Here is a 13,106-nt window from a genome sequence, read left to right as displayed (position 1 = left end):
AATAATGTAGGCAAAACATAAGATTTTTATAATTTTGAGTCTTTATACGTTGTGAATCATGACTCAGTAGATTGTCATTTTTTCAAATAATTCTTCCAATGCCATATGTGATGAACATTAGCATAGGTGCATAACTATTAAATAATGCCCAAGCTTCTGATTTAGTAATATGGACGTAGGACTGAATTTTAATGTAATGCTGCAATTGTTAGGTCACAAAGGTGGGCATTTTAAAATATGAAGAGTTGGATACTAGTTTGAGACTACAAAGGTTGGAGAGCACAACCACCGGTAGAGAAACGAGTAATGGAGAACGGAAGGTAATGTATTTTTTATTTTAGTTTTACATAAGGGTATAATGGTAAAATTATAACTTTCTTTTCTTTCTTTCTCAACTAGGGAACACATAAATTGTTAACTTTCCTTTCCTTTCCTTTCCATTTAACTGGGGAACACGAAATAATATCACTTGTTTTCCTTTTCTTTTCTTTCCTTTCCTTTCTTTTCTCTCTTTAAATGAAACTCGAGAACAAAGTGTAAAAGAAATTAAAGAATGGAAAGGAAAGCCTTTCCCTTCCTTTCCTTTCCTTCTCCACTTTCTCTTCTTCATTTTCTTTCCATCCATTTCCCTCCAAATTGGAAGGAAACAAAACATTCCAATTTAGCCTTACTTTCCTTTCAATTCCTATCATTTCTTTCCTTTAGTGAAACTCGGAAACCAGTATTTTCTTATTTCCTTCCCTTTCACTCCTTAAATAAAGCTCGGGAACACAATCAATCTTTTCTTTCCTACATTTTCCTTTCCTTTCTTTCGCTAAATTATACTCAGAAACACAGCGTTAATGTCAAAAGTTCGTAATATATTTGTTCTAACTTCCAATAGTAATGGCATTATTTCAACAATTAATATGTTATAGAGCATAGAGCCCTTTGGAAGCCAGAATATTATTATGCACTGATTTGAATTTGTTGAATATGGAAATGTTTAAAGTGGTAGGAAAAATGGTGCTATTATATTATGCAACTTTGACATGACATGACCGAAAATCACAGATCAGTGTTCCATAGGGTTGTCAGGTGAATCTTCGCAAGCAATATCTCAAGTTGATGGCACAAAACAGATAGAAACAATCTAACAATGAACCAAATGCATACACAGTTAAACGGGCAACACGAAACCAGCAAAATGATTCTCTATTTAGGTAACCAACTTAACAAAAAGAAGGGGTAAAGTTATCCTAGAGATGTTAATCTGAACCTGGAACACTTTGTCCTACACACGATTGCAAGTATGATGGGTCTCTGCTGCTTCATTGGTTGGTTCAGCTTATACAGGCACCCTTTTGCCACGGTTGCGGTCAAAGAACTGTCATAAACATATATATATATATATATATATATATATATATATATATTATAAGTATACAACACAAGATAACTGAATAGTGTTCACATTAGTTCATGTGTGCATATTTTTTACAGCTTAAACTGAAGAAAAGCAGCGAGTGGTCACATTGCAATATTAAATTTTCAATCAATGGCACAAAAAGCAGACCATGTTCAGGCATTTAACTCTAGAACTAAAGTTGTAACATTATCGATCAATGGTCCTATGGTGTTGTTTTAAAACAACTAAAGAGTTGTTACATTAACGAATGATGCAGAAGCTACATAAGAAGAATCAAGTTTGGTGTCAAGAAGATGTTTAACAAATATATCAATATGTCAGAGTGTCTTGAATATTTCTAAGAATGGTTCAGCAGATAAGCAATAAAAATATATTAGTATAAGATTGGTGACTTAAGATAGTATCTAATTACATCTACGTGATCAGGAAACAAACACAATAAATATGCAAACTAAATATATTTATATAAATTGTGTTACATTTTGTCTGAATACTTTAGATTTGCAGGCATTGTCGCATTGAGATATTAATTTTACTGAAAGTTAATAGCAAGTTGTCTTTTTGCCCAAAAACTGTTTCAACAGCATACACCATGCCTAGAGTTATTAAGTTCACTATACAAGAATCTTATCTAATATGTTTTGGATACAAAGGCACTTTAAACAAAATAAAAAAAATTAAAAAAAGAATAAAGTGACATTTGTCAAATACAAACCTTAGAATTTTCATTTTACTGCTTTTTAAATTTCATTCCTTACCCTACAATCTTATAACTCTTTTTAATTAGTTTTAGATTGTTATTTTATTTACATAATCAATCAAACTCTTAGGATATTACTTTCTAATCAAACAAGACGTGTTACGCTAACCATATGCTCCTCATATTATATACACTACCCTACTAACCCTAGCTACTTAAGTGATTAGGCTTTTGCATAACTTAAGGACTGTTATCAATAAACAAGGACGACCAAACCCAGTAAAAATCCCACCCATAGCAAAACTATAAGGATCATTTAAACAATAATTATGAACGCAAACTGTCTAGTAATTCATACAAGCTAAATATTTAAATAAAAACGCACTAAACATAGAATAACCGGTCAGATGGGTGATGCACCGAGTCACCATTTTAAACAAGGGAATTTTAAAAGTGGGCTATCTAACACAGGGTTTTTAAACAGAACCTGACCTATTTTCTTACTAATTGAGTAAATACAGATTAAGATCGTAAAAACATAAGCTTGTAATATAGCTACACCAAATTCAATTTCTTAGTAGATGATGCCAAGGAAGCATTAAAATATCAATAAAATCAATAATTGCAAGATCAGAAACACACATACCGATCTAATAAACGGCTGTTGAAACACCCATCCAATAACAGGTATCTTCTGCACAAAGACAGCTAGTGTCGGCCAGAAGCCACTGCACAGAGAACAATAAAAAGTAAACTAATGGCAAGTACCACAAGCAGAATTAAAGAATTCATCTCAAGAAGATCATATTGAACAAACCTGAACAGTATAATGAACCCATACGTTTCTATAGCCATTCCTATCACAGGCCAACCAATGATCACAAAGAAGAAGCCAACACCAAAAGAAATTGTCCCCTGAGCAAAATTTAGAAAAGTAATCTACAAGAATTCGAAATGTAAGCGAATCCCACATACAAATAATTAATAACAGAAAATATATATAGACATACTAGCTTGAGACCTGTGCAGTACACGAGTTTTTCAACAAAATATAACATATAATAATTAATTAATGAAAAGTTATGCATGATGAATCAAAAAAATGTACAAAATACAATATACAATTAAAATGTCATTTACTATTATTTAATAATTAAGTAATGAAAAGTTATACATGATGAATCAAAAACATGTACAAAATACAATATACAATTAAAATCACATTTACTATTATTAGAATCATGTTTTACATATCTTGGATCCATTTAAGGTTATAAAATATGAGGCAATTATAAATTTCAAATAGTTGCAAATAAATAGGAAGTAAATATTAAATTAACAATTTTTAAAAAAGGTGAGGTTTAACGTGGGAGTGACAAGTGGCAAAACATGTAGCTTTTCATGAGAGAGTATAGATACAGATATAAATGTATATGTGTATGTATTGGGGGGGGAGGTGTAGAGAGAGAGAGAGTAAGAGCACATTTAAAACCTTTAAGTTGTTACGCTTAGTGAAGAATTGCAAAGATGACTTGATCCCAATGGTCATTATCACCCCTGAGATGAACAGGATCTGGTTCAGTACCCCACAAAAGAACTTCTATGTTAGAAGTTGTCAACTCAACCTCGGCGATAAGCAAAAACATATGCATAAAGCAAATAAATACAAGAAAATCTGAATACAACAGAAAAACACTAACGTTTCCGATCGCAAGTAGCCCCTTGTCAAAGAACATCATGATCCCCAGAAATGAGAAAAAGACACCAAATCCAGTTAATCCCAGTCCAATCTCTGTCGCAGTAGACACCGAATTATTCAATACACTTAAGAGGGATCAAAATCCATAAAATGTAACATTATTCTTAAACTAGAGACCCAATATTTTTTAACTTTTTATATTTAAATAGCATTATTTTTAGGAGTTCTAGAAGGAACTCTCTGAAGGCACTAACACGGTTTCTAAATTCAAGTAATGTAACTCTTCTTCATTATCTACAACTTTCTGCGTAATGTATCATAAAAGAAAGAATTCTAATGTTCAAGATCATGAATAACTTTATTTATTGGCTTAGTATACAATGTAATGATCTAGTCTTCATTTCATATTCTTAAATGCCTATGGTCCAATAATGTATAAACTTTTACTATACTCAATTCTATCAACTGTTACCGAATGTCTTAAGTGAAATATAGTTCAGTTCACAAACATGTAAAATCAAACTTCAACATGATTTACACACATTAAACAACTAAATGTAGGGTTGCAACTTGAAAACGAACAGAACATTCAGCGAAACGTTAAGTGGGAAGTTCATTAACATGAACAAGGAATTTCTTTCGATTAACTAAATGAATGAACACGAACAGAGGCCTTGTTCGGTTCGGTTCGGTTCGGTTACACTTTACAACCCTAACACAGATCATTAGCTGCGGAAACAATAATTAAGACGAGCGGTTAGGTTAAATTGAAGACTTACTTTTCCAATCATTCACCTCCAGGCCAGCCATGATGTTTTCTTTCTTTACAAGATACAGAATAGAATAATTCTCTCTCTCTCTCCGACCTGCCTGATCTTCAAAAACCTAAACACAAACTACTCAAATTAACGAAAACCTAAACACAATTTACTTAAATCAACACAAACGGTACTGTAATATTAAGTCAGACTAGGGTTTTGACTTAAGATCCGCAAAGATATGAAGGTGTTACGGGTGAGAGAGAGAATTAGAGAAAGGATGAACCTGTTACGGCTGGATTAGCAACCAATCGAATGTGATGCAAATAAATTTGGGGATCAAATAGTAAGCAAGCAACAAGCTTCTGTTTTCAATTTAACCCGACTCGTCCACAACTTTGGACCTTTTAACACCATTACTATTTGTTTAATTTTACTTTTAATTTATTTTATTATTATTATTATTGCACACGGTACTGGTAACATGCAACTTATCCAGCGGTCTTGATTCTCGAATATAGTTTAGGTTAATAATAATATGCAAAATTCCAAAAATGTCTCACAAGTTAAAAGAAATTCTAATTTTATCCCATAAATAAAAGTTCTTATAAATGTCCGCTACAAACATACCTCGTGTTAGGCCTCAATGCATCTTTTATGACATGTTTGGCCACAAAACATGTCTTTCACAACCTGTTAGCTTCTAACATATCTTTCACGACATGTTTGGCCTATTAATTTTTTTTTTCAATATTACATTAGTATAATTAATTTTATACTTATTTGGTTTTTCTTTTATAACTTGTAATATATAAATTTATATATAATTTCGAATATGTCGTTGAGACGTGCTTATTTTTTCAATATGCTGTCATAAATTTTACTCAAAATCAAGTGTTTAATTGATATTAAAATGTTCAATAAATGTTTAATAAAATCTGACCAGACTCACTTTAAGTAAAGTTTATGTCAACACGTACATAAAAATAAGCATATCTCAATGGTATATATGGAACTTTATAAAACTTTATGCATTACAAGTTATTAAAAAACCAAATATGAGTAAAATTAATTATAAAAGAGTAATATTAAAAAAAACAGTTAATAGGGCAAACATGTCGTGAAAGACGCGCTAGAGGCTAACATGTCGTGAAAGACGTGCGTTGGAGGCTAGCATGTCATGAAAGACACGTTGAGGCCTAACACGCCGTCAAAGACGGGTTTGTATTGGATATTTTTGGAAACTTTTAGTTATGGGGACAAAAATGGAATCTCTCTCCATTTATGGGACATTTTGGGAATTTTCCCATAATAATATCATGTTATTTTTTTTAAGGACCAACCAAGTTTTATTAAAACTCTACGAAAGGCGCTACCACGATAACCCGTTCTTTTAGACGTCTTGAGCCAAATATAACTGCGCGCTTTTATTTTTTCCAACAAACTAGCCATAAGAATCAGAACTTTGATCCAGTTTATTCGAGACAACCGTCAATCTCCCAAAAACACAAGAGAAGAAGAGAAAATAGACCAAAAATAATAATTCTTTCTTATTCTTTTCTTAAATGAGATTACAATATATAGGAAAATAAAGACATAAAAATAGAAAAAGATAAACAATAAGGAGACATAATTTGACTATAATAAGGAAACTAAAAGATAAACTTAAATAATAATAATAATAAAGATATTAATATAATAGGATCGTATCAATTCTCGACACCTTGAAAACGTCTTTGTCCTCAAGGACGGAATGTCGTTGCCATGGTGGTTGTAACATTTGTTAAATTTCGGACCCTAAAAACCCGACCAGTTTAAAATTTTATTTTTCGGTCTATTTTTATTAAATCAAATTAATAAATTTATTATTTATCATTTATTTTATTTCACGACGCCCGAATTAGTTCAGTTTTCGTTTTTCATGTAGTTTTAGTCATTACCCGACCCGATTCAAATTCGGGTAACTAATCTATAAAATCTCGCACTCGTTCAGTATATTTTTTTCTTTTATTTGTTTATTAATTAATAATTTTTGAAATGTGTACATAACAACCCCTAACTATTACTATAACCATTTATGCATCTAACATCAAAAAGCAAGGACTAATATGCAAATTATAATCAAACTAAGCCTTCTTCTCTTTCCCTCCATCCCTCTCTCGGTCGACACACCCAATTCCAACCTTTCTTGATCCATAATTCTAGCATATAATCGATGTTTGACCTTTCCAAATCGTTTCCTAACAAAATTTGATATCCACCGACGTTTTAACTGTAGAAATTATAATCAAATTGACAGCTATTCGCCTAAACTCGAACCGTGACCTTTAGGCCTTAAAGCACTATATAAACACGACATCGTTACAATTAAACTTGCACACAAACTCCATACTACATCACAAGCCAAAGCCCTAATTCAATTTTACCCCACAAAGTCGTCTGTATCAGTTTTAATATCAAGCTTAGGCCGTGACCCATCCTTGCTGGTTAACCCTCAATTCGCGACATCAAATGGTAATCGTTATATGCATATTACTCGTCTTTAACAAATAATCCAAACCCCTAAATCAATTTTGACGAACAATGACTGATTAATTTGATTGAAACACCTAGGGTTCATAATTGGATTTGGGGATTTATAAGTCTGCTGTATATATATTAACTTGTTTGGTATGTTAACCAAGTTAAACACCTACCTTGATGGCAGGTGCAATTTTCTTGAATCACGTTTAACGGCTTGAGGCGCGGGTTCGAGTCCCCCAGGCCTGGTTTTTGGCTTTTATTTTTAAAATGTTTTTAAATCACTTTCAAGCTATTAATTCACATTTATGTCACTAAATAAACATTGTTTTAACGAAACCGAACCCTAAACTCACATTTTCTTGTCGTGAACCTTCTTTTATTAATATATATATATTTATATATATATATATAGGATCAGGATCATGTGAGAACTTTTTGGGAATTGAGAACTATGAGAACCATTTTGGACCACAAAAAAACCCAAAAATAAAAAAAAATCAGAAAACAAAAAAAACACAAAAATAAAAAAAGTAAAAAAACCAAATTTTCTTATTTATCATCCCGTTTTCTAATAAAAACGTAAAAAAAATTCTCGGTTTAGTTAAATTATACATATACATATATGTATAATATGTACATATATGTACACACATGTTTTTTTCCTATACATATATGTATAATTTAAGGTAAATGATAATGTACATATGTGTACATTACATAACTAGAGATTAAATGAAAGTATACATATGTGTATAGGTATAATACGAATTAAAAAGGAAAAAAAATCGGTTTTTTTTATTATACATATATGTATAATATGTACACACATGTTTTTTCCTATACATATATGTATAATTTAAGGTAAATGATAATATACATATGTGTATATTACGTAACTAGAGATTAAATGAAAGTATACATATGTGTATAGGTATAATACGAATTAAAAAGAAAAAAAAATTTCGTTTTTTTTTAATGAAACCGGAATGAAATATAAGAATTTTGGTTTTTTTACTTTTTTAAAATTTTCGGTTTTGTTTGTTTTATAATTTTTTTAATATTTTTTTAGAGGGTTTGTTTTAGTTGTCCAAAATGGTTCTCAAAGTTCTCAATTTGCCAATGGTTCTCTTAGGATCCTTACCCTATATATATATAATGTGTTTATAAGTAAAGCAAAAGAAACTAATATTTGGTTACCTTTTCGAGTAATAAACCAAACTAATAACCTATTCACATTCGAAGTGAATTTGCGTTTAACTTTCCCATTTATACATATATTAATACATATTATTATAATATTCAACGATATAATAGTTAATTATTTATCCATAATTAATATAGCATAAATACAGATAATTATAGTAAATGTCCATTTAGTTTTCTTATCGTTAAATATATTTATTGTGTAAATCTAACATAATAATAATAATAATAATAATAATAATAATAATAATAAGCATGATAGTAATAGTACTTATTAAATAATAAATAACGATTATAATAATGAAATTAAACCTTCAACGACTTTAAATCTTTCAAATCATTTATCAACCGCAATAACGATGATCAAACCAATAGTAACACATCAAATCCCAAATCTTTATGTCTCGTTAATTTTCTTCGTTTATTAATATTATCGTTAACAATAGGACCTTTTGTTGGCGTACTTCAAGGAGCTTGATTGTTTTCTACCCTAACTTAATCATATATCATCCTCACTAATCCACTCGCTAAAGATAAGTAATTCACATCCCCCCTTTTTACCGTTTTACGTTTGGGGGCGTTATGCGTCCACAATTTAATCATCTTATTTCACACTACAATTCTATTATTTGCGTTATATGATATTGCTCAATTAGTTATACGTGCAAATGTGACTATGTGTTTATTTTATGTTTTGGTGGTTGGTATCTCATTCTCATCCTCATTAGTATGATCATACCCCACTGGAGTAGCTCGTTATCTATGTGATTCGAGTGAAAAGACAATTTTTTATATGTATTGTTATGCTAGTTGTAGTAGTTCATATTTATCGCAAGGAATTGTCATTTTCAATATTATATGTATTCAAAAACCGTGATTACTTGCTCAACTTAATGTTGATAAACTATATATTTTCACGCATAACGCAGATAGCTATATTGGATGAAGAAACAAGCTAAAGAGTAGTTGGACCTTAGGTTGCATGTCAAATAAAGATTTATTCATTGAATTTTATTTATAATTATTTAAGATGTAATGTTCATTCCTTTTGAGACAATGTTGTGCTTTGCGTACTTGATACATGAAATAAATAATTTAGATATTGACACGTATATTTTACTTTAGTGTCATTTGAGCTATGATACAATTATATCGCGCCCTGGCATATTCCGCCTTAGGTTGGGGTGTGACAGATTGGTATCAGAGCCGAAGGCTATAAGATAGGTGGTTAGACGTAACGGCCTAGTAGCATGCTTAGGGTCCCTATACATGTATCCTACTTGTATAAATTTTTGTATATAGCTTAATTTATCTAAACTGTTTATCATATTCAATTGTACACAAAAGCATACACTTATTCCGAGGCTATGCCTCACCCTCAAAATTATTTTCAAAACTTTAGAACGATTTTTAATCAGGAATTTCCTTAAGAAATCCCACCTTTTACTTCCCCTCTCATTGAGGATGATTCGCGTAATGGATACGCAGTAACTGTAAGAGGGACACACCTGTACACCGATCCTTTGACACCAAGGCTTGCGAGCCTAACGAAGTGCAATGTGCATAAATCTCGATCATCCGCGAGACTTGGTTGCCCAAAGCGTATCACACCAAACAATCACGAATCTACTACCCTCATTGTATCAATCGTGGTCATGTGACGATCACACTCCTTAATTTATAACCGAATTCACGGTGATACGTGGCCAAACTCAGTTTTCCGTATTGTGTTTTAGTTGAATAGATGAGTGAAGTATACAAATACGGGGTAGTTCCCGAATTACTTCAACCATCTAGCTCAACACCCCTCAAAACTCAATTTTCGTAGATTTTGTGAAGTTAATACATGAATATTTGAACAACTTTTATTTGGTTTTTGATATTTTCATTTCGTTGGAAGGAACCATGGTGGTTCATAAAATCCTAACCAACAAATGAAACCCTATATTTCAATTTTATGTTATGTTCTAATTATTTATTTATTTATGTATTTATTTATTTACTCCTTACAACGTTAGCACGTATAAAATCAAGTCTCATAAATGACATCATTCTTAACCTCAACCACAAACCCAACCTCAAATTGTTAAATAAAATTCACAAGTATCAATTTACACCAACTCATACATTTACAATACTTACCCAAGTCTCATAAATTTTACACAATTTTCTACGCAGCATGTCTTCCCGCCTCATCAACCGTACCCCGCCGCGTCGACAACTTTGGTCGTAGCATGTCGTCTCGCATTACGAAGGGAATTGTGGAAGCCCTCCCAACAGTCATCTCCCAACTCCAAGCCGCGAACGACGCTAATGTTCCCGTGAACCCTAATGTTTGATCTTTCAAGCAATTCACCAACGCTAACCCGATCGATTACTTTGGGACGGAGGGTGCTACAACCCTTCTTCAATGGTTTGAGAACATGGAAAGCGTGTTCCTCCACTGTGCATGTCCGAAAGACAAAAAGACCATTTATGCCTCAAACGTTTTCAAATTGAGTGCCCTTACTTGGTGGAATAGCAAAAAGAAAGACCTTGGGACTGAGGTTGCCATGGCCTTGTCATGGGATGACCTCAATAAGCTAATGCTAGACAAGTTTTGCCCGAAATACGAACTCCGGAAGTTGGAAGAAGAGTTCTAGAATTTGAAGCAAGAGGGATGTGATAATACCACCTATAACGATCGTTTTCACGAATTGAGCCTCCTCATTCCGCACATGGTCACTCCTTTGTAGCGTGCCATTGATAAGTACATCACGGGTTTGCCGATGCAAATCCAAGATTCCGTTCTAAGTCGTGACCCGAAGGATCTTTATGATGCCATTACCCTAGCCGGTACCTCACTAAAAACCACATTAAGGTCGGGACCTTGACGCTGAAGAGTTCCAAAAAGCCTAATGACAAGCTCGCACCCAAGCCCGCTAAAGAATCCAAGCCCGAACCCTCAAAGCCCGAATCCTCTAAACACAACCACAAATCATCTCATTACCGCAATAACAAATGAAAGCCAAACTCACAAAACTATGTCTTAGCCCAATCACAAGCCCAACAAGCCCCTCCAACCAAGAAACCATACACCGGCCCACACCCATATTTCAACACTTGTCAACGTCACCATCCGGCCCAATTCACTTGCCGAATGTGCACCAATTGCCACCGATTTGGCCACCTCAACCAATATTGCCAAGAGCCTATGCGAGCGCAACTCAACTCCCCTATTCCTAAACCCGTTATTCAACCATATCACCAATCATATGTCCCACCTTATGCACCCACTATACGAGCCTGCTATCACTACGGTAGCCCAAACCATCTTCGCGACACATGCCCAAAACTCGTTTATCAAATTCAAACCTACCCAAGCCCGACCAACCAACTCCAAATATATCAAGCACAAACGTTCCAACCACAAACCGATCAAGCCGACCAAGCCCAACTAATGCAAGCCCAACCCATCCAAGCTATTCAGCCTCACCCAAACCAAGCCGAGCAAACCCAAACTAATCAAGCCAACCAGTGCACGCAAGGGCATGTGTACTACATCAACGCCAATGAATTGCAACTTAGGAATCATGGCATCACTTCACACTAGTCTTTATGCCCAAAGACCTACCTACCCCGAGAAGACAAACACTGCAAGCAACATTTTTTATCCGTTCGCATTTATTACTTTTGTTTTTCTTTTTCTCTTTAGAATAATGTCTCCTTGTACTCAAATTTTCAATATTATTAATGAAATCATGTTTACATTTGATATATCCATCTTCACTTACTCTCCCCATAAATCACGACACGCATTCCTTATATTTATCTTTAGAATTATAATTGTTTGCTCATGATCGACTCAATTTAACGGCCTATGACCAGTGACCTCAAACTTAATCGTTAGTGGAAACCGAGACCATGTGCATGGCTATGTACCGGTTATCTAATAGGAACAGTAATCTGGGCTGCCTACGACCGGTCACTTTCAAGCCGGGGCTGTGTACTTGGTTAAGGCATAGCTATCTAATAGGAGCCCTATGCATGCATTTTATTTTATTGCTTTTATATTCTCATTTACGATTTATCATTATCACAATATGAGCGGCACAAACGTACACCCTCCTTGTAACGGCTAAACTTTCTCGGGAATATCACAACTAACAACTTTGCGTCATTAATTCTCTAATTTTGTTAGTTCCTTGTGGTTATCATATGTTTACTCAATTTTTAGCCTCTCATGACCCCCAATGTTTAGTATATTCGACTTAACTATTGTGATGATTATTTTCATTTACTATAAAAAGAGTTTTTTTTTTGTTTTTAATACCCAACAACTTGTACGTGTTTCAAACGTTCTATCTTGATATACATTAACTATACGAATTTTGATATTTAAGCTTGCTCAATCGTTTTTGTGTTGCACTAGTTATCTTGATAATTGACTTCAAGGGTTCTCTTTATTTTTCAAAGGTCGTTAAATTTTTTTCGCCTTTATTCTGAATTTTGTTTTTCAAAAAGATTTTTTTCTTAAACGTGTATGTATGATTTTAACCCACCCAACAGAACGAACTATGCGGACCATGCAACGAAATAGGTAATTATGAGTGCACGCATAATTACCGAAACCCTCGCATGGAAGTCATGGTGGGTGCGTTGGTATGCGAACAACTTAGAACCAAGGGAAAATAGGACAACGGTACAAATGATATATAATATGGCAAGGTCATGGTGGATACACCGCTGGTACATCATATATATAAGTGAACCTGTCATATTACACATTTGTAGCGTTTTCCGGGTCACTCGAGCATATGTGCTGTTTTCGCTTTT

The 13,106-nt window shown here is 33.3% G+C and overlaps 1 protein-coding gene across 1 annotated transcript; it reads right to left on the bottom strand.

Moving 5' to 3' along the window:
- Window positions 1–1,158: 1,158 nt before the first annotated feature.
- On the bottom strand, window positions 1,159–4,641 carry LOC143582160 (vesicle transport protein GOT1-like). The gene is made up of 6 exons (XM_077064790.1): window positions 4,587–4,641; window positions 3,809–3,900; window positions 3,601–3,681; window positions 2,926–3,023; window positions 2,755–2,836; window positions 1,159–1,366 (listed from the first exon to the last, which is right to left on the bottom strand). The coding sequence occupies exons 1-6, from the start codon at window positions 4,615–4,617 to the stop codon at window positions 1,328–1,330; spliced, it is 423 nt and encodes a 140-aa protein (XP_076920905.1). The 5' UTR covers window positions 4,618–4,641; the 3' UTR covers window positions 1,159–1,327.
- Between the last annotated feature and the right edge of the window lie 8,465 nt (window positions 4,642–13,106).

The sequence above is a fragment of the Bidens hawaiensis genome, unplaced genomic scaffold, assembly GCF_021521415.1.
Source record: "Bidens hawaiensis isolate Kalapana, Puna unplaced genomic scaffold, B.hawaiensis_p1.1 tig00031472_1, whole genome shotgun sequence".
Classification (NCBI taxonomy): Eukaryota; Viridiplantae; Streptophyta; class Magnoliopsida; order Asterales; family Asteraceae; genus Bidens; species Bidens hawaiensis.
This window is presented reverse-complemented; position numbering and strand designations above follow the sequence as displayed.

Coding starts and splice junctions, on each gene's coding strand:
- LOC143582160 (XM_077064790.1), bottom strand. CDS start 4,617: ATGGCTGGCCTGGAGGTGAATGATTGGAAAA. Junction 3,682..3,808: donor GGCTACTTGCGATCGGAAAC/GTTAGTGTTTTT, acceptor GTACTGAACCAG/ATCCTGTTCATCTCAGGGGT. Junction 1,367..2,754: donor AACAGCCGTTTATTAGATCG/GTATGTGTGTTT, acceptor TGTTTATGACAG/TTCTTTGACCGCAACCGTGG.